Source organism: Vulpes lagopus, chromosome 5 (genome assembly GCF_018345385.1).
Source record: "Vulpes lagopus strain Blue_001 chromosome 5, ASM1834538v1, whole genome shotgun sequence".
Lineage (NCBI taxonomy): Eukaryota > Metazoa > Chordata > Mammalia > Carnivora > Canidae > Vulpes > Vulpes lagopus.
This window is the reverse complement of record NC_054828.1, coordinates 110,450,406-110,477,079: the sequence shown is the minus strand read 5'-3', so window position 1 is coordinate 110,477,079 and position 26,674 is coordinate 110,450,406. Positions and strand designations below refer to the sequence as shown.

Genomic DNA, 26,674 nt, shown 5'->3' with positions numbered 1-26,674 from the left:
TTTCTTGGTTCCTCGTTTACTTCTTCCTGATTAGTATAAGATTTCCTCTTCTCCCCCAGGGGAAACTTCCAGAAATGTTTCTCTTACAAATAGTGCTTCTGCTGCCAATGTTTCTGAATGCTGGGAGAGAGAGCTCAGGGTCAGCTTAATAAGACTTCACTTTTATAGACAAAGATAGCAATGGTGAGAATGGCCTTCCTGATGTACTTCAGACACTTGATTTGTGTAAGTCCAGAGAAACTTTCTGTAGGATGATAAGAACCCAAACTTACGATCTGCTATTTCTGTTTCTGAGCTCTATTTCTGAGATACTGGCATTACTGAATATACAGTTGCTGAAAATATACAATTAAGTTGATATTGGTTCCCTTTTCTTCAGCTACCAAGACTCATTTCATATTCACAGCCTAATTTCTATTCCCAAGGTGACTGCCCTGGTTTGGATCTTCTGCATTTGAGTAGCCTCTTCATTGGCCTGGTTTTGCAGCTTTTTCCACATATTTTTCCTTCATCACTATCAGAATGGTCTTGGTAAAACAAGACCTGGCCAAGTTACCCCTCTGTTTATAAACCCATTGATGTCCTCCTATGGTGCACCTTATAAAGTCTGGATTCCTTAATGTGACTTTTAAGGTCTTTATTCACAAGTTGACTTAAACCTATCTTTCTGTCCTCCTGTCCCACCACAACCCCTCCCACCTCACCCCTTGTCTCCACCATCTGCGGCAGCAGCATCATGGCTTCTGGCTGTTGAACCTCTACTCTGTGCTCTACACAGGTCTATATTCTATACAGACAATACTGCATCCTCACAACACCGTTTAGGGCTGATATGATGACTATTAGAGTTTTGTGGATCATTTACAGAGCTTCAGTAACTTTTTCAGGGTTGTGCAGTAGCCTCCATCCTTGGCTCTGGACTGTCCTTTCCTTCCCCATCCTATACAAAAACTCTACCCTTCCTTTCAGCCCTTGGTCAAATATCACTTCGTCTTTGAAGCTGGTCTCCCAAACACCCCTTATCTCCCATCTAATGCTACTCAGTCTCCTTGGTTTTTCCACAGAATGTTGTTTGAGCTTGACTACAACAATGATCACTACCAGTTCACTACCTACTCTAAACCAGGAGCTGTATGTCTCATGTATTTAGTACATCTTATATCTTTTATATCAGGTGTGGGCCTGGCACATAGTAGGTACTAACTAGTTAACTATAGGGTTGAGTGTTGGAGGGCTCCCAGGCATTGGAGGTTGCAAGGGGACCTAGGCAGGCTAAGAGCATGATGACAAGAATAGGTGAGACTCTTGACTAAGGTGATTACATCCACCTCATTGTTCAGAATTAGAGTTCAAGTTCATTTGGGACCACATGATATTGTTTGCCTCCATACAGCTTCTCTTAGGACCCAGAACAAGGCTATACCTGGGACTGGAAACCAGGTAGATGTGCTGGCCTTTCCAGGATTTTTTTCATCAAAGCACACAGATAAGCTATACTATGAATTTCACTCACGTAAGAGCAGCCTCCTCTTCTTCCTGAGAAGTAATGAAATAATTAAATAGAACTGATCCCTGACCTGAACCTCCCTGCCCCACATCTCCCCACTATGATGCATCGCCGTTTCTCATTCCCTTCTGCTATCTTGCCACCATGCTGAAGTTCACGCAACAGTGCTCATCTCTAGGCCATTTTCAATTAATTTCCTGAGTAAAATTTCATGAGACACTATCAAACCTTTTGCTAAAATAAAGATATATTACATCTACTCTATTCCCTTAGTCTACTAATCAAAAAAGCAATCAACTTTGTCTGGCATGATTTGTTCTTTTAAAACCCATAATGCTTATTGCTCATAATTCCATTATCCTAGATAGTATTTTTTTCCTCTTAATATTTGTTCCACTATTTTAACAGGAATTGAATTACTAGATGGTCGTTTCTAGGATTCCTTTTTCCACGACTGCTTTGAAAGTTTGCTACCTAATTTGATGCTATCAACGGAACGGTATTTCCTTATTTTGTCAAATCACAGAAGAATCAGCAAGGGGCTGCCAGGAGTCACTTCTAAAGGCTTCTTCTAAAGGCTCTATCACCTTCCTGAACCATTTCAGACCATAATGCACTATTCAAAGTCTCCCATAACAGGAAAGTCTGAGACTTCTTTTGATAACTGACTCAGTGATTCATAGCATTATGCTTAGGAAATGCTTTCTAATTTCTCATCTGAAGGATGATGATATTGATGATATATATTTTTTTGATATTGATGATATTATGGAGAAGGCACAGATCTGAGTTCAAATCCTAAACATGCCATTTACTAGCTGTATGACTTTAAGTAAGTCACCTTATTTCTTTTTTTTTAATGGAAAGCAAATAGGATTTTTAAATAAAAACATATTAAACTGTTATATTTCTTTCCTTTAGTTTTTAATTACAAAAGAAATATGTGAAAAAAAATCTGATAAAAATGTGCATTCTCCTTTTGCCTCTCCAGCCAAATTCCACTCTCCAGAAATAACTGGTAATACTGGTTTGATCTATTTGCTTCCAGAATATTTTCCATGTCTAAATAAAGACATACAAAACAAAATGAGGCCATAACATGCATACTGTCTTACAACCTACATTTTTCATTTGACTATATATCAATAGCTTTCCATGTAAGTACTTAATCTGCCTAAAATTTTTTCACAATAAGAATGTATTACTTGAGTAATTAAATTTTAGTTAATTTGGCCAGTCCCTGTTAATGGGTATCTAAAGTAGTTTGCATATTTTTCTCTATTCCAAACAATGTCAACAAGAATAACATCTAAATACTAATGAAAATCAGGAGAGAGGAGAACTGTAAGACCATAAAAGTTGCCCCTAAAGGCAGACTGCTTCTCCCTCTCCCTCTCTGCCAGCCTCCCTTACCAGCAGAATTTGATGGAACAGGAAAACAGTGGAGGCTCCATCCCTTTGAATGAAGAGATGTCTCAGAGAAGCACCTTTCACTAGCCCAGTGCAATTTTCTAAAACCTCCTTGGGCATTGCAAGCTGCAGCCTGAGTGTCCTGAAGCAAGTTCTTCACCTTCTTCAGAATTCAGCTGGTTCATTTACAAAATATTAATAACTGGGGTTTTTTTTTTAGTTTTTATTTAAATTCCCATTAGTTAATATACGTGTAATATTAGTTTCAGGTGTATAATATAGTGATGCAACACTTCCATACATCACTTCATGCTCATCACAAGTGCCCTCCTTAATCTCCCTCACCTGTTTTGCCCATCTCCCCCACCCTTTCTCTCTGGTGACCATCAGTGCGTTCTCTATAGTTAATAGTCTGTTTCTTGGTTTATCTCTCTCCCTCTTTGTTTCCCCTTTGCTCATTTGTTGTTTCCTAAATTCCACATATGAATGAAATCATATGGTGTTTGTCTTTCTCTCACTGATTTATTTCACTTAGCATAATACTCTCTAACTCCATTCAGGTCATGGCAAATGGCGAGATTTCATTCTTTTGATGGCTCAGTAATATTCCATTGTATGTATATAACACATTTTCTTTATCCATTCATTTGTTGATGGACACTTGGTCTATTTCCATAATTCAGCTATTGCAGATAATGCTGCTATAAACTTTGGGATGCATGTGACTCCTCAAATTAGTATTTTTTATCATAGCTATCCTTGCCATTTACTAAGTACTTATTACATGCCAGATGCTGTGCCAAAAAGAGCTGTAGTACATTATCTTAATTCTTACTAAGATGATGTGATTCACAATTTTAATTGGGCTTTAATCATTATTGAATTATAAGAATTATTTATGTATTCCAGATATAAGTCCTTTATATAATATGTGATTGCAAATATTTTTTCCCAGTCTGTGGTTTGTTCTTTCATTTTCTCAATGATGTCTTTTAGTAGAAAAGTTTAGATCTCTATCTTCTTTTATTGATTATGATTTTAGTATCATTTCTAAGAACTATTTTTCCAACCAAAGTCATAAGGATTTCTATTTTTTTCTAGAAACCGTATAGTTTTAGCTCTTACATTTAGGTCTCTGACTCATTTTGAGTTTATTTTTTGTATACAGAGTTTATTTTTTGTATACAGAGTGTCTAAGTTTAGTTTTTTGTATAGGGATAGCCAATTATCCCAGCACTATTTGCTGAAAGGCTATCTTTTCCCCCATCAGATTGTCTAGGCACCTTTGTTAAAAATCAACTGATGATAAATGTAAGGATTTATTTCTGTACTCTCCATTCTGTTCTACTGATGTATAGCCTTTCCTTGACCCAATATTACATTATTTTTATTAATTTGGTCTTATAATAAGTTCTGAAATCAGATAGCAGAAATCCTCCAAATTTTTCCACTTTCTCCCTCCTTTATAAAATTGTTTTGTCTATTCTAGGTCCTTTACATTTTCATATAAATTTTAGGCTACCAAAAAAGTAAAAAAAAAAAAAAAAGAGGCTGTTGGGACTTAGGGATTTCATTGACTTTACAGATAAATTTGGTGAGAAATGCCATCTCAACACTATTGAGTTTTTCAATCCATGAAAATCTAGTATCTTCCTTTTTGTTTATATTATCCATGATTTCTTTCAGCAACATGCTATAATTTTTAGTGTGCAAAGTTGACACTTCCTTTGTTAAATTTAGCCTTGAGTATTTTCTTCTTGTTTGATGCTTTCATCGTTTGAGTTGTTTTCTTAATTTCCTTCTGAGAATTTTATTTTTGTTTGTTGTTATACAATAGATATAACTGATTCATATTGATTTTGTATCCTGTAATCTTGCTCAATTCATTTATTTGTTCTATTACTTTTTGGTTTTTTTTGTGAATTATTTTGGATTTTCTAAATAAAAGATTATGTAACCTGCTAATAAAGAAAATTACACTTTTTCCTTTTCAAGCTGTATACCTTTCATTTCTCCCTCCTTTCCTCCCTTCCTTCCTTCATATTTCTCTTTTTCTTTTTTTTATTGTGCTGGCTAGGTGCATTGTTGAACAGAGGTAATGAAAGCAGACATCCTTACCTTGCTCCCAATCTTAAGGGAAAGCTTTCAATCTTTTATTATATATGTTGTTAGGTGTGGATTTTTCCATAGATATTATTTATCAGGTTTGGGAAATTCCCTTTTTTCCTTGTTTGTAAAGAGATTTTATCATCAGTGGATGTTGGATTTTGCCAAATGCTTTTTCTGTGTCTACTGAGGTGGTCTTATGGTTGATGTTCTTAGTCTTATTAATATGGTGTATGAATTATACTGATTGTTTTATGGATATTAAGCCAACTTTGCATTCCTGGATAAGTTCCAATTGATCACAGTACTGTCCTTTCCATTTGTTGCTGAATTTTGTTTGCTAGTATTTTTTTTATGGACTCCATATCTATGTTCATGAGGGATATTGATAAATGGCTTTCTCTCCTTATGATGTCTTATTCTAGCTTTGTTGTTGCTATTGTTGTTCTTGCCATTGTTTCAGTGTTTTGCTTTTAATTTTAAGCCTGGCTTCCTATGCTTCATCCATGTATAGCTTAGTGGTCTGCAAATATTCAGACAGAGGATGTGCTCAAACACCTTGAACCAGTAAAACTTCTAAGATCTTGAAATCTTATAAGATGAGATCATATAAGGCAATGCATGATAAGTGCTTGGCATAAAGTAAGCCTTTAATAAATATTAACAGGGTCATTATACACACTTGGGTGATTTGTGCCCTACACAAATATGTTGAGTGAGTAAACAAGTATTTTTCCAGTGTGTGGGTATGGGAGTGCATTAAATGCTCAGGATGCTGATGTATCTTCTGCATGTATGTAGATTCTAAGGAGGAGCTAGAAGGCTATGGATAGCTTGGACCTTTCCCCATCTCCATTGGGAATACACATAGTCTTAATCATGAATATACCGGCCCTGACCATGATAGAGTCTCCAGCTAGCTGCATCACAGATTATGACTTTAACCTACAATACTGCTCCAAATATAGTGAGTCACCTTCCACGGCAGCATAGAAGTTGTTGGTCTTCATGGTTTATCCTGCTTTGGCAGGACCTCTCTATAGACAGAGTTGGTGACAGGAGAAAGCACCAGATCAGAATGCCACTGATTCCCATGGTTCTCACCTGGATCTTATCTGCAACCACACTCTGCAGGGAAGACAGAAGTTCATCAGTTTCTTAAGCACAAATGCTTCTCAGATCGTTACATTCAATTTTTCAGAGCATTCAAATGGTTGTTTTCATCAATTTTGTCCATCTTTATCATTGCTTTTTGGGGAAATAATTTGCCAGTCTCTTCACTTAGCCATGGCTGGAAGTCTTGCCTTACCTTACTTCTATAAGTCTATAGTCTGAAACATGGATATTCATGTTTCTGAAACTTTTTTATGGGGTTATTGTGAGATCATATAAAGCAAAGCATGATAAGTGCTTGGCATAAAGTAAGCCTTTAATAAACATTACTAGGGTCATTATACACACTTGGGTGATTTGTGCCCTACACAAATATGTTGAGTGAGTGAACAAGTAGGGCTGAAATTCAGCTTATGCTCTCTTCTCAAGCTATGAGTTCTAGCACTCACTGGATCTATCCAGAGGAGGCATCTTTTCCTAATTCTTCACCCAGAGAAAGCAAGTTTTTTCTAATTCACATAGAAATGTCATATAGTCTAGCTGGTACCTGAACATGGACTCCTGTTGCCTTTCCTTCCCTCAATTCTAGATCATCTAAGTGAAGGCCAAATCCTTAATCTTGAGCTGGTCCAATAAATATGCTCACACGAAAGCTCGTTATCAATTTCATGTCCTTTGGTTGTCTCTCCTCTATGCTCACATTATTTTTTCTTTCCCCTTTCAGAGTAAATGGGCTCATTGATTTTACTCATGCATTTATGGAAGCATGAATTAAAAATAAGTTGTAGGCTGCTGCTGCTGCTGTTAGTGAGAATGTTGGGAAGAGTATTACTAATTAGATTTCCTGCAGAAACTCAATTTCTAAATCCCTCTGAAAGACTCAGGACTCCTTCAGAATCCTTCTTTCACTTGATCTAGGCATCTAGTTCCTTTCTGAAGGACACTGATTTCTTGTCTTGCCTTTGACCCCAGGGATAAAGAAGCCAATTGACTCAGTTGATTTTTCTAGCATGCAGGGCTTTTATTTTATTTATTTCCTCATGGAGCAGAGGACTTCAAGAATTCGTCTAACTTTCTTGTTTCTCTAACAAGCAATTTTTCTCAAATTTTTCCTTATATCTGTGTCACGCAAAAGGTCAACATGTCTGAATCTGTCTTTATTGGTAGGTGAAGCCTTCTTCCAGTCCTTGTGACAGCCAATCCTGCTGATCCTCCCTATTCTGCTTCCAGAGTTGTAGATGTTGTGAAGAAAAAAAGAATTCTTGGAGCACCTGGGTGGCTCAGTGGTTGAGTATCTGCCTTTGGCTCAGGTCATGATTCCGGGGTCCTGGGATTGAGTCCTGCATCGGTTTACCTGCAGGGAGCCTGCTTCTCCCTCTGGCTATGTCTCTGCCCCTCTCTCTGTATCTCTCATGAATAAATAAATAAAAGTCTTTTAAAAAAAAGAATTCTTAAGAGAGGGGGAATATATAATCCAATGAATAACATCTTTTCAAAAAATTATTATTAGTTTCAGGGGTAGAATTCAGTGATTCATCAGTTGCATATAACACCCACTGCTCATTATATCATGTGCCCTCCTTAATGCCCATCACCTAGTTACCCCATTCCCCCTTCCACCTTGCCTCTAACAACCCAGAATTTGTTTCCTAGAATTAAAAGCAATGACTGATATCTTGATAATACTTTGTATTTGTGCAGTCCAAGCAATATTGCAGATGAGGGTATTAAGAAGGAGCATCTTATGCCATTGTTACAGAAGTGAATTTAATGTCTATCTACTTTATGAGAAGACCGTTCCCATTTTAGGCACTCTCAGTTTTGATCACTCTCATTTCATTTATAAAGAATAAATCATTCCTTATTGCCAGCATAATATCTCAAATGCCCTTTCCATTGCTTCCAGTTTGGAGAATGCTGATCATATCAGAGAGAAGATAGTTGCCAAAGAGAATATAGCTATGAGCCAGGGTACTCTGTAACAGAGAAACAGAGGGCTGCCACACTGTGCATGCATGTAACCAGTTTCGTTAACAAAACAAACCTGGCATCAAGCATATTTCTAAATAATAAAATCAACTAAGAAAGACCTGATACCCAACAAGTGTGTTTTGATCAAGCATGACTACTAATTAGTACTAAAAATCCTAAAGCAAAAAGTGGAAAGAATCAAAATAGATCATAATGCTTTAGAAGGAAATAATCTGGACTACTATTGTAGTCACCCATCTTAAAGATTCTTAATAATCCTTAAGTGGGGAGATTTGGACACTGAAATCTGAACCCCCATGCATTCTGCAGAATCTACTGCAATTCCGTTTGCAAATGTGCATGGTTATCATTGCTAGAGAGGGCTCAGTCATTCTTAGCACATTTGTTTTCATGTCCCAAAAGTCCTAAGTTTAAAAATACCCCTAGAGATGTTATACATGGATACCTGGGATTAATAAACCTCCTATCTTTTAGGGTCAAGATTCTTAAATCAAGACAGAGCTGAACCCTTTATTTCAGGTTGTGTGACTGGGATAACTACTGTCAGACTGGGCTATATATTACTCTCCTATGTCATTTTCCTGTTTACAGAGTTTCTCATGCATTATTTCCATTGATTTTTATAACAAGTCAGGAAAGACGGCCACAGGGGTATAATGACCCCCAGATCTCTCTACAACTTACATTGAACCAGTCTTTCTCCATCTTGGATGAGTAAAGATTATCTTTCCACTCTAAGTAGAATTACACTGTTGCTATCCCCATTCAAGAGAATTTTATTTTATTTCTCTTTGCAAGACCCTGGCTTTCCTTCAATTCTTTTCAAGCATAAATTCAGAGCAGTTCATGACTTTTCTTAAGCAGAGCCCATATTTCTTTAAGATGTATCTTATCTGAATCATTTGATATATAGAAATCAGTGAGGCTAAAAACTCCACTAATAAAAGGTTCTTAAGAAGAAGAAATAAGGAAGTCAGAAAGACAGGTTCCTATACTGTTAGAGATTATCTTGTCCTACCTACTCGATTTACCAGTTAAAAAACTGAAGCATGAGCTCACATGTTAGCCAAGGGCAGGCCTCCCACTCCTACACCCAGCTCAGTGCTCCTTCCATTTCTAAAGGGCAGCACTGGTGCAATAACCTGATTCCACCTTCTTACACTAATTGCATCACCGTGTAGCCTGGACAGCAAGCTTCATGCTGTGCTGGCCTCAGGCAGCACCCCTCACTCTGGCCACCTGCAGAGAAGATAGAGAGAGAGAGAGTGGGCTTCCCAAGACCCTTGTGAAGATGCTGCCTTTATCAGACACCACAGTGAGCATAACCTAGTTGTGTCATAGAACTGAGAGTGCCTCCCCGGAATCACTGGCATGTGGTCAATGTCATGAGCTGAATGTACCGCCAGACCTTTAATGAGTGAGTCTCACACAGTAGTAGGCCCTGGGAAACATTGTGTTTTAGGACCAGTTGGGTATAATGGAAAAGACATGGGATTTGACGTTCAAAAATTGGAATTCCAGATCTGGCTCTGCCATGTACCAGCTTTGTAGACTTGAGCAATTTACTTCATTTCTCTAAGCTCCCATCTGTGGGTCAAGAAATGCTTAATGAACATCTATTTTATATTGGGCCTTGGGCCAGGTTCTTGGGACATCACAGTGAATGAGAAAGACCTCGTTTCCTCCCTTTGAAGCTTACTATTTAGACTCAATACCAATCTATATACATTTAGTCATGCTAACAGTGTCCATCTTGCCGTGTTGTGAGAATCAGATGTGATGATGGGTGAAAAAGTACTTTGCAGACTGTAGCTCTTGCCAGTTCATATGGGGCAGACCTAAGGGCTGGTCCCTGGAGTGTGCCTTCACTGCCTCCTCCAGCCATCTCACACAGGAGCTTCGCAGAAACTGTCCTGGGAAACATCACAGCTTCCTTCCATGGGTAAGGCAGCCTCATCTCAGCTCATTCCATTTTGAAAAATGAGCCTCTCCAGGCTCCTGCCCCAGGTACCCTCAGTCCTTCTTACCCACAGGAGCCAGACTCGTAGAACATCTGCCACGTCAGGCTGCCACTTCTAGCCTCAGCTCCTGCTGCTGCTATTTCTGTTCCATTTCTGGTGCACAGAGATGTCTGTTCTATTCCCAGTGGAGGGGAGCAGTTTGCAGACTGCCCTCCAACGATTACTCATCGGAAAACATCTACAGTCTCTAGAAGGAAATGTGTCTCTAAGACCTGTCTCTCAGTCCTCTGAGCCCTGTCCTCCCTAGAATCATATCCCAAGACCATCACTTTTCCTCCAAACGTGGTTAAGACCAGTGATACTAGTTTCTTACTGCTGCTGTATCAAGTTACCAGAAACTTAGAGGCTTAAAATAATACACATTTATTATCCTACAGTTCTGGAGGTCAGAAGCCTAACATGGGTTGGTGAGCTGCCTTCCTTCTAGATGAGAGTCAAGGGAGGATTCACTTTCTTGCCTTTTCCGCTTCTAGAAGCTGGTAGCATTCCTTCTCTCATGACCTCTTCCTCTACCTTCAGGGCCAGTAGCAGCTGTATTGCTGCTTTACATGGAACTGAACCCCCCTTGATTTTAGACATCCCCCTGACTTCGATTTTAATCTGCAATGCCCTGAATTCAGTAGGGGTTTACCAATTGTTAGCTTAAGAAATGAAGAAATATATGTTTCAAAAAATTGAAAAATTGATACACATTAACACATAGTGATCTTCAAATCTCTGTCTCTCTCTGGCCACTGCCTCCATCATCACATGTGCTCTGATTCTGATCCTCTTGCCTCCCTTTTTCACATATAAGGACCCCTGTGATTCCATTAAGCCCACACATATAATCCAGAATAATCTCATCTGCAAAGTCCCTTTTGCCCTATAAGATAACATATTCACAGTTTCCAGGAATTAGGACTTCTCTGGGTGGTCATCATTTTATGTTACACTAGCCCAAAGTCCTATGCTGTGAATACTCCTCAGGATCACCAGCCCCAAGGAGCCAACCTGACAAATTCATCTAATTGCTAATAGATATAGGAGGTACTCTTTCTTTCCTCCATGGTGCCACAAAAGTTTCTAGGGTCAGTACTCCCATCTTGATGCCATGGCCCAAAGAATGACTTGAGCCATGGAGCTGTATAGCTTCCAGGAGCCATGACTAAATTTTGGATAATGGGGATATCTGTGGCTCACAGATTTGTACCAGGTACATGGCCATCATTTGCAGTGGATATGCTTACTCCCCAGTCTCATATCGGAGCAAGAATAGCCTTAGTGACAGTCCAGTCCAAGACCTTTACCTTACAGATTAGGAACCCAAGGGGTGCAGAGGTAAAGTGACATCCTTTAGAGCTGAGATGGAGAGCCCTTCTCCCTCCAACACTTGTCCTTCTTTCTTACTCTTCATGCCCTGTAGGCAGGGCTATTAAGCTCAAATAAAGGGGTGCATAATCTTCACCAACCACAATCCATTTCTTCTCAATAAAGGCTCTTTAAAAGGCAGAGGTAATACTGTGGGAGAGGCTTGTCCTGACAGAGAGGACTTTACAGACACCCTGAAAGTATTCTGGCTCACTAAGGCAAGTCCCCCTCTGGAGCTCAAGTGTTGCCAGGTTGACACCAGAATCTCATTAAAATGAAAGAATCACAAGTCACAGCTTGTTGAAGGGTTTTCTCAAGGGTCAGAATTCAAGGCCCAATGACCTCATTGCTCAGGAGATGAGGGACACATTTCTGCAAGCAGCACCAGAAAACTAATGTGGCCTCTCATGATGAGTTCCAGAAAAGGGGCATGGACAAGAGACTACAAATCCCCCCAGCAAATTACTATGATGAGAAGTTAGCTCAAATGAAAGGAATGACTACCCTGAACCCTTCTCATATGTCTGAACAGACAAAAATTCAACTGAAATAGAATATGCCACTCCTGCTTACAATGATGCACTTGTTACCCATTCTTGAACCTGATGCACATTTGGTTTCCATGGTTATCCTTATCCACCCTTCAATGACAAGTCAAGCAGAAAAAGGGTGGTGTGGGGGTGCCCTATATTTGTAGGATAATGTGAATGTATGATATCTAGGCAGGCAGAAAAGCAACCTGCTTGTCTGTCTACTTGTCTATCCCACCATAGTCAGCAGTGTTGGCTTTTTTGATGGTTGTTGTGGCAGAAAATGCTTAACATGCTTTTTTATTCTTCCTCCCAAAAATCTAAAATAATTCAATAGAACATAGCCTCAAATGAGAATTTTTGATCCCCTTGTATTAAAAAAAGCATGTTTTATCTTATCATAAAGGTAATGCATGTTCATGAACTCAAGTTTGAAAAACACCAAAGCAAACAGAAGAAAATATAAACCATCGACAATTCAGTCATCTAGAAATAACATGTTTTATTTAACTAATTCCTCATTGTTTGAGTGTTTAAATGATTTCCAGTTTTTCGCCATCATGAAAAACACCACCAAGATAGTTTTTTAGATAACCCAATAGGAAACACTTAGTTGCAACTGTTCCTTAAGTCTGTCAGGTAGTCTACAGAGAAAGGTATCTTTTGATTCTTGAGGGTTGAGTTTGTATTATTAGTAGCACTTGGCCCAAGAAAGTTATTTTCTTCTTCTCTAAACCATATAGAGTCTGAGAAAGACCCTAAAGGATCTTTGAAACTTATGAGTCAGAGATACTATAAGAGCTAGGCCTGCCTAGCTTGAATATATTATATATATCAAATATATACATTAGTAGGGGTGCATGGTCAGAAATAGTTTACTGATGAGGCATATAATAAAGTTTAGAGACCACTGCCTTAAAAAAGCAACTTCATAGTAGACAGAGCAAGTAGCATAGGAAGGGAGCTCTTCAGGGCTGGAGGCCAAGAATGCTTTGCATAGACAATCTCCTTTTAGATCATTCTGTTTGAAACAAATGAAAAGAAAAAAAATCATTGTCCTGTCCTGGGGGATGTGTGTACCTGTGTGAATGTGTGTATGTGTATGTGTATATGTCACTCCAATTGTATTTCTTTTCTATCCCAGTTTGCCTTTCTCTCCTGACCACTCTTTCAGCTTCAACACCCTAAAACCAGAGGTCTTTGCTAGAGGGTGCTTATCCAAAGTGAGGTGAGTAATTACTGACTGTCCCATGAACCAGGTCACCCTAAAGGTGACCACTAAACCCTGTGGGCAGGAAGCAGCTGACTTTAAGCATGCATTAGCACATTTCACCTCTACAACACCACACACCGGAGATAGGAGGGGTGCTTCCAGGGTGTGCTATCAATGATGCTCCAGTGCTGGAGCTCCTCCCAGCTCTATCTCCCTGACAGCCTGTCCTTCCAGCTCCTCCCTGTCTTCACCTGTGGAACTTCCTCTTTGGAAAGAGCTGTAAACTACGCACATGTAGGTTATCAACCACTGAAGAGGCTAATTTATGAGGTCCCACTTGGTTAGCCAACGAAGCCCGAGAGCAGTAGAAATGGGTGGCTAATGACAAGTTCCGCTGGGTGAAAGAGGAAGTTCTGGGCAGACTTTCATCCCTCCAGTTGCTTGGCAATACCACAAAGGTTCAAGTCAGAGCATGAGACCCCTAGCCTGCTCAGTCCACCAGCTACAGCCCCCAGTGACTATGGGTGCAGAGGGGGATGTACCCTGAGGGAAACTGTCCATCAGCATGGTGCCTGCAGCTCAAAATGTGGTCCAGTTACCAGGTTCTAGCTACTCCTAGGATAGAGCCAATCTGAGAAGTGCTCAGACTTTTAAGAACAGACTTTTTCAAACCCTTGGGGCAGGGGAAGGAATTAAAGGAAGGAGAAGAAATGCCGGTATTAATCTGAGCTTCTCTGAAATCACCTAATCTAAGTTCTGAAAGGGTCTAAAAGCCCACAAGCACAGGGAGAGACACATAAGATCCACAAGCCAATCCACACACATAGGGAGAAAAATCAGTGTGTAGTAGGTTCAACCATGGTCCCCAAAAGATGTGTCCAGGCCCTAATCTCTGGTACCTATGAAAGTGATCTTATTTGGAAACAAGGTCTTTGCAAATGTAATTAAGGATCCTGAGATGAGATTACGCTGCTTTTACAGTGGGTCCTAAATCCAGTGACATATGAGCCTATAAGTGACAGATCTAAGACTTGAGGAGAATGCCATGTGGAGTTGGAGGCAGGGATTGGACTGATGTATCTACAGGCAAAGGAGCACTGATATACCAGCAGCCACCAGAAGCTAGGTAACCAGGCACGGAATGCATACTCCTGCAGAGCCTCCAGAAGCTACCACCCCTGATCACACCTTGATTCCACACTACTAGCTTCTGGAACTGGGATAAAGTAAATTTATGTTGTTTTAAGCCACCCAGGTTGTATTTATTCATTACAACAGCTAAAAGAAACTAATGCAAAAGGCCTATAACAGGAGTGGACTCAAAATCTGAATGACCCCACTTTGGGCTTACAGTACCCTTGTTAGCTGTGGCAGCATCATTAGCCATTTCAGAACTCTAGGACAATGTTTCTCAGCCTTCTGAAAACCAAGCCATCTGTTTTTTTGTTTTGTTTTGTTTTGTTTTAGTTTCAGTATAGTTAAGGCACAGTGTTATATTAGTTTCAGGTGTATGATATGGTGATTCAACACTTCCATACATCACCTAGAGCTCCTCGCAAGTGCCTTCCTTCATCCCCATCACCTTTTTCACCCATTCCCCCATCAGCCTCCCCTCTGGTGACCATCAGTGTGTTCTCTATAGTTAAGGGTCTATTTCTTGGTTTCTTTCTCTTATATTTTCCTTTGCTTGTTTGTTTTGTTTCTTAAATTTCACATTTGAAAAAAATCATATGGCTAGAGAGTATAATACTAAACCAAATAAGTCAGTCAGAGAAGACAAAAACCAAACCAAAACAATGACTTGAAAATCAGTTCTCTGGAAGAGAACTGAGCTGATACAGGAAGGAGGTCAGCCTCTCCCAGCTGAGTCTTCTCCCATTCTTCCTGGGTATACTTATGACTGAGGGTTGGTGGAGGGGTTTAGGGGAAGAGCTGCTGCTAATCTGTTTTCCATTTGAAAGCAAGTGTTTCTGTTGGAGACTAGGATCTTATCTTGCTGGAAAAGAAAAATGTGACTATATTCCAAAACATCGGAAGTAGTAGATGTCAAACAGGCCCCTGGCACTTCTTAAAAAGTCACAGAATGCCTCAACCTGACGATTCCTCAAGATTTTATTAATTTATAATATTGTGTTCCATCAGATCATCACTTTTTATTATCTTGCTGCTCTGAATTGTATCTTCCTTATTATTCTCAGCTACAGGGGCTATAAATTAAAATCATTCAGAATTTATACTCTTACAGTTCATTATCTGTGATTGGTATTATCTCACTGCCTTTTTCTGGTCTTTCTGTATTCCCTGACAAGAAATATTGCAATAGAGTCTAAATACCATCCAACCAATAAATGTTGAGTTTTAAAAAAATCTCTATTGACTACACTACCCTAAAGGGCACCCCATTACTCCTTCTTATCTCTACCACTAGCATCCCTCTGCCGAAATGACAGAGTAAGTGAGACTCCAAAGAGTTGGCAGTTAGGACTGAGATGTAGGTCCTTGCTTTGGTGCTATGCAAATTGGGCATGTCATCTCTCCTTTCACCCTCACCTCATTCCCCGATGATCAAGAAACATTCAGATACATCATCTTGCTTCATAAGGAGCAACCCTACTTCAGGGAACAGGTATGGATATAATTAGTTGAAGCAAAAAGCAATGAGCAGCCCATTACTAGAAGCTCTGAGCACCTCTCCATGAATTGCCAGAAGTGTTCCTACAAAGGCTGGGAGGCTAGTCCCTTGTTTCTCAGACCGATGTGAGTACAGATCTCTCTTTTAGACTTCAGGAAAAAGAAATACCAGTTTCTAACAGCGGTGAGATTCCCTCAAGTGGTGTTTGCATGTGTTTCCTCACTAAAGAACTTGATGAAGTGGGCTGGTGTATCTACAGTGGCTTCTGTCATGGCTGTTCACATCATCATTCTTAGTGATGTGACAAATGACCATGCTAGACAGAATGTTTTTCAGGCAGACGGAAGTTGGCAGTACTCACTACAATATGAGTATTCCAGTCCTGACTGATTCAACTAATGGGAAAAGGTTTGTATTCAGGGCAGGTACTGGCCCTTGGGACTCAGCTTTGCAAAAACATAAAGGCGTGGATAGATTTCCACACTCAGGAATACTGAGAAGTGAGTGTTTATTTTTTAATTCCCTCATGTTCTTCTTCGTTTTGTTTTTCTCCTAGTACTCAGGGTAATATGCAGATGCCAGAGATCACAAGACAGCAGATCAAGGAGGAGAAACAGGTCAGAGAGTGGCAACGTGCAATCTATTGGCACTCTTTTCAAAATTGTTTAAAAATGTAAAAAGCACCAACTTTCAAATTTATAAAGCCTGACTCCTATAAAGTCTGTGAACAATTGCTACTTGTCCTTCTTTTCTGATCTCACTGAACCATACTCACAGGTCAACAGTCATCAAATAAAAAACCTACAAAGACCAAAATGCAGGTACTGCCAGGACTGCCTCTTGAGGCCGGGAATTGGGCTCTGGAACCATCCCTAGGTAGAATGGGATTAAGTGTGCAAGGAGATCTACATCAAGAGTATAACAAACCTAGCTATGCCTCAGGATCACCTGAGAAGCTTCTAAAAACATTTAAAAAAAGGGGGGGGGAGTGAGAGAGTCTCATGGAAATTAAAGGTCTGAAGAAATACTGGATTGCATCCACCAAATGGACAAAAATGACCTAGTCTAACAATATCCGGTACTAGTGAAGATGTAAAGTCCCAGGGAGGAATGCTAACACCTCACTAGTGGGGGTATAACTTAGTGCCACCATTTGGAAAATAGGTTGGCACTATCTATTGAAATGGAAGCTTTACCCTATGGCCCAGCAATTCTACTCCTACTCTCTACTCTAGGGAAACTCTTGGACAAGCACAGGCACCAAAAGCCATGTGCCAAAATGCTTATAGGAGTGCTGTTGGTAACAGCAAAACCGTAGAAACAATCCAAATGTCTAAGGACAGTAGGAGAGATAAATTGTGGTATTTTCACACAGTGATCGAAAACCAAATGAACCGCAGCTATGTACGTCAAAATGGACAAATCACAAATCAAAGGCACCATCTCATTTATGTAGCAGTTTACAAACCTCAATGATAAGTTGTTTGGGGCTACATATGTAAGTAGCCTCTCATGAGGCCATGAGAAAAAGCAAATGAACGATGAACATAGAATCATGGTTATCTCTGAGGGAAGAAAGGGATTCTGGACCTAGGCAGGCGACAGAAGAGGTTGTAAATGGGCTGACAACATGCAAATTCTTCCTCTTGGTGATGAGAACACAAATGTTGATTTTGCTGTAATCATTAACCCATGCACACATGGTCTATCTTGCACACAGATTAATGCTACATTTTATAATAAAATTTAAAAATATACAGATTTCCAGGTTCCATCTTAGATCCATCAAATCATCATCTCAGTACTGTGTGTAAATTCTCCAGTAGATTCAGATGCAGTATATGGTTAAGAGCCACTCACCTACACACATCACTAACCCCCTACCCAGGGCAATATGCATCAGTATCCAGGTGAAAACAGCTCAAAATATAAAATAAGGTCAAGCAATTCCAAAATGCCATAAAAACAGAAAGAAGGTCAGCCTGGGAGAGGCTCAGAGTTCAGGGTTTGAGGCAGCCTGAGGGCATCAGCTATTTCTGTGCCACCTCCAACCTCACCCAGAACTTAATTGAGCTCAGTCCCCATTTGATTCGCAGTAGCCTGAGCCTGAGATAATTGCCCCCTAGACCCAGGCCCAAGGTAGGCTGTCACCATAGCTTTCACTGCAAAAACAGAAACACAATGTGGTAGAAAGTATCCTCATCTAGCACTCATCACGGCAGACATCAAGACCTAAACTAGCACAGACAAACTGTGTGATCTTTAGCAAGTGGCTTCCCCTCTCTGGAGCCCTCAACCTTCTCATCTGGCCTGCCTTTCTCACAAAATTGGAATCCAATGAAACAGTGTAGGTGAAAGGGCTTTGCAAAATGGAAGCATGACTCTGAATGTTCGGGTAAGTCCATTACCAAGCCAACGGTTATTTCTTCCTACAAGTCAGAAACGTAGGCTGTCAATTCTGGGTAAGTAGAGTATTCTGGAACCAAGGATTGTGAAGCTTTAAGATTGCCACAGAGAGACCCTAAGGCAAGACTAGGACTTAGTGCCTCCACCTCTATCTCTAAATACTCAGCAAATTCTTAACAAGCACCCACAACTTATCCAGTCCTACTTTCTCTGGTCCCTACTAATTCAGAAAGGGATGTTCATTAATAGCTCAGGACTACTGGAAGTACCTTGCAAAGCTACCATGCAGTCTGGATAATCATTAATGGCTGTGAAACTAACTTTTAACCCAGTTATACAATACCTTCCAAATTAAAAATGCCAGATTTAGCAAGTAAAAATGCAAGATGCTCAATTATATTTAAGTTTTTTAATATAATTAGAAATTGGAATAGTTTTTAAAGTGTATTGCATGAGATATACTAACAAACCATTTATTGTTCACCAGAAACTCAGATTTAAATGGATGTCCTGAATTTTACCTGGCAACTCTATTCCCAATAGATAAACAGATCAGCACTTTCTCCTACACCTGTGTGAAAGACAGTTATAAAATCCTATTTCCTTTACTTGGTGAGAGAGAGAGTAAAGGATCTGCTTGATCCCTGTATCCTATAGATGGTGCAGATATTAAAAGCAGGTTTCAAAGGAAACAGATGAAAGCAGGGCCAGGCAAGCCTTAAAACTGCAAACAGAAATGGACATTCAAGCCCCAGCCAGGCCCAGCCAGGACACTTTGCGGTGGCCTCTACCCTTACCTCTGGGCATCTCCTTGGAGTGCTCTGTCTCAGGCCCGTCCAACAGGTCCATCTGGGAGGCCTCCTCAGAGGGGACGCGGCGCCAGGACCAGCTCTGGTTGCCAAGGTCGTGTAGGGGCGGGGAATACTCCAGCTCACAGGGAAAGTCAAAGCTGCACTCCAGACCTGCAATGACAGCCAGTGGTCAGTGGAGCAAACATCTCCCCTAGGAGACCTTCCAGCCCCACCCCTCTGCCCCAGCGAGGCAGCTTTCATCTCATCCACAACCCTTGCTCTGTCCAGGATGGTGAGCTGTCAGGTTCACAGCTGGCCTGGTTCCATAGGGCTGAAAAGGGGACCAAGAGAGAGAGAAAAAAGAGTTCTTTGTATTAATTCAGGTTAAGGGAGGTATCTTCAGAGAAGGCAGGTGAAACAAGAGCTACCAGGTGGGACTTGGAGAGGTTCTGTCTGCATCCTGTAATTTTACCTGGTGACATGAGAGGGTCTGAGGCCAAATGGCCGGATCCTGACTTTGCAACCAGATAAGTCTGCATCTAAGTCTGGGTTGACTCCAGGCAAGAAAATCAGCCTGTGTGGCCTCAAATTTCCTTACCTATACACTGGGGATGGTAACACCTACCTCTAGAGTTTGCGGTAAGAGCTAGTAGGAGAATTCGTTATCTGTATACATTAGCCTGTCTATAGTAAGTAGATGCTCAGGAAAAATCCTGGTCAGGTTAAGCCCTACCTGAGAAGAGAAGGCCAAAGGGAATGCAGGCCTTACAGTCCTGTCTGTCAGCCAATCATCTACCCTTCAGACTCTCCGCACCAGGAGGCCAAGGCTATGACTGAGTCCAGCTCATTTTCTCTTAGGGAGAAGGTGGAGGAGGACATGGGGTAAAGAAAGGGAGGTAGGAAGAGGCCATGCCCTGGGAGTTTTTATAACCTTTGACTAGGGCTTCCTGTGTCCACACCATTTCATGTTTGCCCTACGTCTAAGATACACTCACCTTCTTCCCCTCCTCAGTGTGCGTTACTCAAAGTAGCTAAAGTGCTTTGTATCCAGGAGGCTCCCAAAGCTTGCTGATGGGTGGAGTGTGTGCCAAAGTGCAAATTATTCATCGACCTTTTACTTCATTGTCTGCCCCCAGCCATGGGGATGTGAAGAAAGGAAGAATGTGATGTGAAGGTCAGACCACTGGACTAGAATATGGGGACTTTGGTTGGTATCCAGGCTTGGACAGTCTCTTCTCACATGTGGCACTTCGTGCCCTCAACTGCAAAACAGGGCTTTAGACCAGGTGATTGGGTCTAAACAAATGCCCAGTGAGGCCTGGGTTCCAACTCCAGCTCTGCCACTGATTTGTTGGTTCCCTTGAACAAGACACTTAACCCCTCTGGGCCTTAAGTTCCTCAAATATGAAATGAGACCTACAGTAGATGTTTTTTAAAGCTCTTTCTTGATCTGACTTTTTAAAGATTCCTAAGTCCTTGTTCTCAGAAAGGTTATAGTGAATTTGATAAATCCATCTGTGTGGTGGTGCTAATGGGTGCTGACTCCCAATTATCATTTTGCATTTTAACAGCTGCTTCTGGGGCTCCTGCTCTCTTGACCTCCAAAATGAGCCTGGTGTTGAGAATTTCTGAACACAGAGGAGAAGGGGGGTCAATTCTAGTGTGGGCAGCTGATTGTAACTCGATTCCCTTTATCACACACACAGGCAGCTAAGTGCTGCCCCAGAGTAGGAGTAAAATAATTCCCATTGACACTAGCCAAACTAAGTTTAGGTGGTGATAGTGGGGGGAAATCCTTCAATTACACTTCTATTAAGTATCTTTCTGCTTCTCAGCCCCTAGAGATTTATGTACCAGCTGCTCTCCACGAGCTGCCATCTCTCTGGTCCTCAGGTTAATACCACTCGCCCTTTCACAATATAGACAATTCACCTTTATAATGGCAATCTGAAATGGGCAGAGCTAGCCTTGTTTGAGTCGACATGCCACTTGCTGACTACATATTTTATCAGCTTTGAAGCCATTCTACCTGCCACTGGGGGCTGAGCTGCTGCTATGTCCATGAATTGGTGTCTATGAATTGCAGGCTGCCTTAATCTTCAAGACCTGCTTGCCAGCCACCTGGTTTTGATTGCAGAATACAAGGAGAAAACTGATCCAACATTTTACACTTTGTAGCACAACTATCCATATAATGAAAAGTGTAGCCTCTAACCTTGGCTCTTCTGAAGAGGGTCAAAAGGATCCAACCATGTTAGCTAATGATCAAGTCAAAAGATGGGGGAGAAAGTTACTGGCTGTCCCCATCCCACACAGAAAACTATTGGTCACTTTCCCAAAGCTTCCACTTCTGTGGCCCATCCTCTACCTTGATTTTTCTCCTCCAATTAAAGACATCCTATCTCTATTTGGAACAGAGGTGTGCCATGTGAGGTCTTATCTCTATTTGGGTCAGGTGTGCCATACCTGGTGCATATTAGACAAACAGACCACAGAATATAGAATCCCAGCAACAAGCAGCATCCATCCTGGGATCTTTGACTCTGAACAGTTGGAGAACTGGCTGTGTTTGAACCAAGCCTGCCTAGTGATACAAGCTAGGCACGTGCTCTAATTATCAAACAGGTTCATTTTGAAATTCTTGCTCCAAGGCAGCCTCCTCTTAGCTGTCAAAGCCACTATCTTTGGCTTTAAATAGAAAGGGAGTTAACATTACTGTTCATCATGGGTGAAACTGAACGGGGCTTTCCTACATTCCAGTTTAATGTCTCATAAAATATCAAGAGAGGTTTCTCTCTCCTGCTCTAGCCCCAGATCCTTTCAAGCAATAACACCTGGTACTCATCATTTCTAAAAACACCAGGTTAAGGATCATTTTCCTTGGGCCTTTTCTGAGGTTGTAGAACTAGGATGCTTCTTGCATCTTTATCCTTAACCGTTCTCTGACCCAATCCTTATAGGATAGGGACTACAGAGTCTGTTTTATAGACCAGACTCAGAGGGATCGAGGGTTTCAGTGAAGGGTTTAGCCTTATGCTATCCAACAGCAGAAGCAGGTCTACACCCAAGGGAAGGTGTGGAAAATTATATTCACTGAATCCCAGGGGTCTGCCAGAGACTGCGAGGTATTTTTCTTATGTCATTATATTTAATCCACAGAAAAACACTGAAAAGTAGATGATGAGGAAATGGGAGCTCACAGAGTTTACTTTACTTGTCCAAAGATCAAAGGATCACCCTAAGGCAGAACCAGAATGTGAGCCAGGCCTGGATAATGATGAAGATCCAGGCATTTTTCATCAGACCTCCACAGTTTCAAAATCTCAACCAGGGCCAACAGAGTAAATTAAATAATATATGAGAAACCTGCAAGGTGTTATATTTTGGTTACTATTAGACCCAAAGTCTGCAGCCTCTTCATATCTGCAAAGGCTTGTCCTCTACCCTAAGGAACAAATCTAGACTTCCTCTCTGTCAGGCCTATTTTGGAAAGTGTCTATGACCTTCAAAGGCTCCAGAGTTCTCAACCTTACTATACCTATCAGGACCAGAAGACTAACCATTGAAAAACAGCAATGAGGAAAAGACATACTTTCCAGACATAACTTTCCTATGTGCTGATCACGTAGTTGAATGAGCAAAGAGAAACAATGAGAAAAAAAACAGTAATGAGAAAAGGACATACTTTCCAGAGCCTCCTGATCATTGCCATGCACTTTCTAGTTACTTTCATCATGAAAGAAAAATAAAGTAAGGGGAGCCTGGATGGCTCAGTCGGTTAAGCATCTATCTGCCTTCGGCTTAAGTCATAATCTCAGGGTCCTGGGATTGAGACCCACATTAGACTCCCTGCTCTGCCCCACTTGTGCTCTTTCTTTCACTCTCTTTCTCTTAAATAAATAAATAAATAAATAAATAAATAAATAAATAAATAAAATTTTTTAAAAAGAAAGATAAGGTAATGGAATCTTCTGGAGACAGTTCTGCTGAGAGGGATGTCAAGTGTTATGAAGGGAAAGGTCTCGGTAGAGCAGTGAGGATGGTTCCAGGCTTGATCCTGCACATAGCAGCTCAGAGACCTCAACAAGTCTGCTCACCTCTCTGTGTGTAGTTCTCTGCATTTGAAAAATGAAAGAAAATGGAGCATAGAACTTCTATAGTGCCCTCCCTCTCTGACTGTCGGTGATCCCACAGAGCCAATACAACCAAAAACCAAACCTGGGCCAACACAACCACACCTACAGACCATCAGTTATTTCCACTCTGCCTACTTCTAATGGGGGCTTGTTGTCATCCCTAGAAGCAGATTCCCCATGAAATGAGGCTGAAAGTGCATCATACTCAATGGGGATTTAGTTTACTCAAGAATCTCAAAAAATTAAGAAGAAAATCTCAAGTAAAACTGTTTCTGGGTGAGTAAGTGTGAAAGTGAGTGTGTGTGTGTGCGTGTGTGTGCGTGTGTGCGTGTTCATGAATTTTTATCGGTTTGTGCCTATATCTTGAAACCTTATAGGGTATGAGTCACATTTCAAAAACTAAATTCATTAACAGTTAGCTTTAAGGCATTGTTCTGGTATTAAAGGCAGCCATTCAGAAGACTATTACAGAAACTGATCAGAAAACCCTGTGGTGTCCCTGCTCAGAGAGATGCCCAGTTCCCTTATCAAATGCCCTTGGCTGTAGAGGAGTCGGCAATGACCACATGCTGAGATGAGGGGGGCTATCTAGCCTCTAGGAATGTGTGAGACGACCCAAGCAGTCATACCAAGGCCTGTGCCAAGGAAGCCACCTTGGCTAATCAACAGAGATGGGGGTCTTCCCAAGCTGAGCAGTGTGAAGGAGATTCCATGAAAGTTCTGGACACCATCTATAGCACACACAAAGGTGATAGGGAAACACGGTGTCCTTTGGACACCCTCAGGTCTTCCCTTGGGTGGGCTTAGAAAATCCAACAGTCCTTCTTTGTAAACTGACCCAGATTCACCTCAGGCACCACAAAACTTTGGATCAAGGCCTTTTGTGCCTCCTTGATCCCGACCCTGGAAATCCAGAGACCTTGCACTAGTTTCCTCAGTCACCTCGAGTCAATTTCATTAAGGAACCAGCAGTCTCTAGTTTTTTAGACTTTCTTTCCAAGGCTGGCTGGTTTCCAGGATCACTAAGAGCGGCTGTCCTGGGGCAGGTCCACAGGAACCCACTGGCTGATGTCTCTCAGTGTCAGCCCTCCATGAAGTTTAGAAACAAATATTGCAGAGTGAAAAGCAGAGTAATGCAAAAGAGAAGAACATCATGTTTATCAATCTTATGATGCTTCGCCCTTCTTTACTCTTTTCTTTTATTATGAGTGTTCTTTCAATCAAGCCTGGGGAGACTTCTTATGTTCTTGGTGCTGGCAGCACTGGGTATGTGTTTATAGAGGAGCCCTGAGGGGAGGAACTCCGTGAAGGCCCATGGGAAGTATTTTCATAATTGACAATATTTACCAAGGGCTTACTGTATGTCGGGCCCCTTATATCATTATCTTATTTGATCCCTATGAAGTAGGCAGGAGTCTTACCTCCACTTAATAGATGAAGACACTAAGCTCAGAGCAGTGAAGTTACATCTAAGTTACACATGAAGTGACTGAGTGGGCTTTCATAGACCTGATTCCCTCCTGGGACCCTGAGGCTTTAATGTCAGTATCTCACAAACAGGGAACTGTGAGCTAAAAAGGAAGCAGAAATAGCTGCCCTCATTCAGAGACACGGATACCAGTAAGGGTCAAGACCTGCAGTGAGGCAGGTCAGGAATTGGACCCATGGAGAGACAAACAGGGCCAGGCTAGAGGCAGGACAGGAGCTGGAGCATCTGAGCTGCCCTTGAAGGAGATGGAACCGAGATTTCCTAAATGCAGACTGAGTCAAAGTTCATATTTCTAAAATCCAAGCCTTGCCCCCCGTGGGTGTGTTGACTCAGGAAGCCAAGGCTACATGTGCAGCCAGACCTGGGGCTCAAAATTCCATCTAGGTTTCCTAATATCTTCTAGGATATCTGCTGTGTTTCTTGGATGGGGTGAGGAGGTCACAGTTGGGGGAACTAAAGGTGGGAGAGGCAAGGTTTCTATGACCATCAGGGGCCCATGAGAGAGTTTACCCAACTGGATACTCAGCCACGGAATCTGCATCTGAAAGCAGAATCATCAGGTTTGCTGCTAGTTTAAAATATGGCAATATGATTGTTATTTTGCCTTGGCTTTTCCTGTTTGATGGCCAGGATGCACATGGCCTTGACTTTGGAACTGACAGTCCTCATTTGTTGAATGGTGGTCTTTGGTCCCACCCAGCCCTACAATCTTCTTCTATGTATCTATACCCACAAGTCTTACTCATTAAGTGACCTTAGTATCATCAGGGTTGTTTCTCAGGGATAGAGCACAAGACATGAGTGACTCCAATTATACCATCTGCCAGATGTGCAGTACAGGGTACTCTCCCCCTTTCTCTGAGCATCGGTCATCTCAGTGATCAGACTAACTTCCCATCACTGCTAGAAGGACTCAATGAAATGAGGATGTGCTTCAAATGGAGAAATTTCCAACACACATTAACTGATTCAGAATTTGCACAGCCATGGGACACTTGGGTGGCTCAGTGATTGAGCATCTGCCTTCAGGTCATGATCCCGGGGTCCTGGGATTGAGTCCTGCATTGGGCTATCCGGGGTTGGGGGGGCAGCCTGCTTCTCCCTCTGCCTGTGCCTCTGCCTCTCTCTCTGTGTCTCTCATGAATAAATAAATTAAAAACCTTAAAAAAAAGAATTTGCATAGCCATACCCTTTCTGAACACAGTTTCTCATTTACTATGAGAAATAGTATTTATAGGAGACATTCTACCCAGTGGCAGATGACTACCTCTTTGGTATTAGGTGATATTCACAATGTCAAAGCCTATTAGAACTTGAAGTGACATTTAAGTTCAACTGCTTGTCCCACTGGGCAGGTGAAAACACCAACACCCAGGCAAGGGAAAAGATTATCCCAGGAACATGTGGCTGGTCAAGAGGGTCCTTCACACAGTGTTAAGGGTACTTCTCCTGGCTATGGAGGCCTTTTTGAATGCCATCTTCTCTGCATAGCACCAGGCATGGGCCAAGCTGAACATCAGACTTACTGAATCACCAGCTCTCACTTCCTTATGGTTGGCTTACTGGTACAGTTAAGCCGAGGCTAGGTTGCTTTAAGGATGGCATATACAGATGTCCGAGGATTCCTGACAAGCCTGATTTGTGTATTCAACAAGGAATCATATGAAGCATCATGCACATGCCACAATTCTCTTACAAGTGACGTCTTTACACGTCATAGACTAGGGCTTCATGTTTGAAGCTGCAGGTCATAATATAGAGCTCCAGAAACCAACATTCTCAAAACACTGGCAATCCTTCTTAAGGACTGTACCCAGCTCAAGGGAACTCCCTTGGCTGCCACCAATCCTGAGGCGCAATGCAAGGGCATCTCCTTTTCTCAAAGAATTCTCCAGAACCTCTCAATCATTGACCTTCTAGGTGATGAGGGACCTTTGGGACCATCTGACATGAAGAAACTGAGGTCCAGAGCTATAAT

At 41.4% G+C, this 26,674-nt stretch overlaps 1 protein-coding gene across 1 annotated transcript in view; it reads right to left on the bottom strand.

The window, feature by feature from the left end:
* Positions 1-26,674, bottom strand: part of ALK (ALK receptor tyrosine kinase) — a 677,634-nt gene that overhangs the window by 446,505 nt on the left and 204,455 nt on the right. Inside the window, exon 3 of the mRNA XM_041756066.1 lies at positions 19,078-19,242. Coding sequence (XP_041612000.1) covers positions 19,078-19,242 — 165 coding nt within the window. The remainder of the gene's footprint in view (positions 1-19,077; positions 19,243-26,674) is intronic.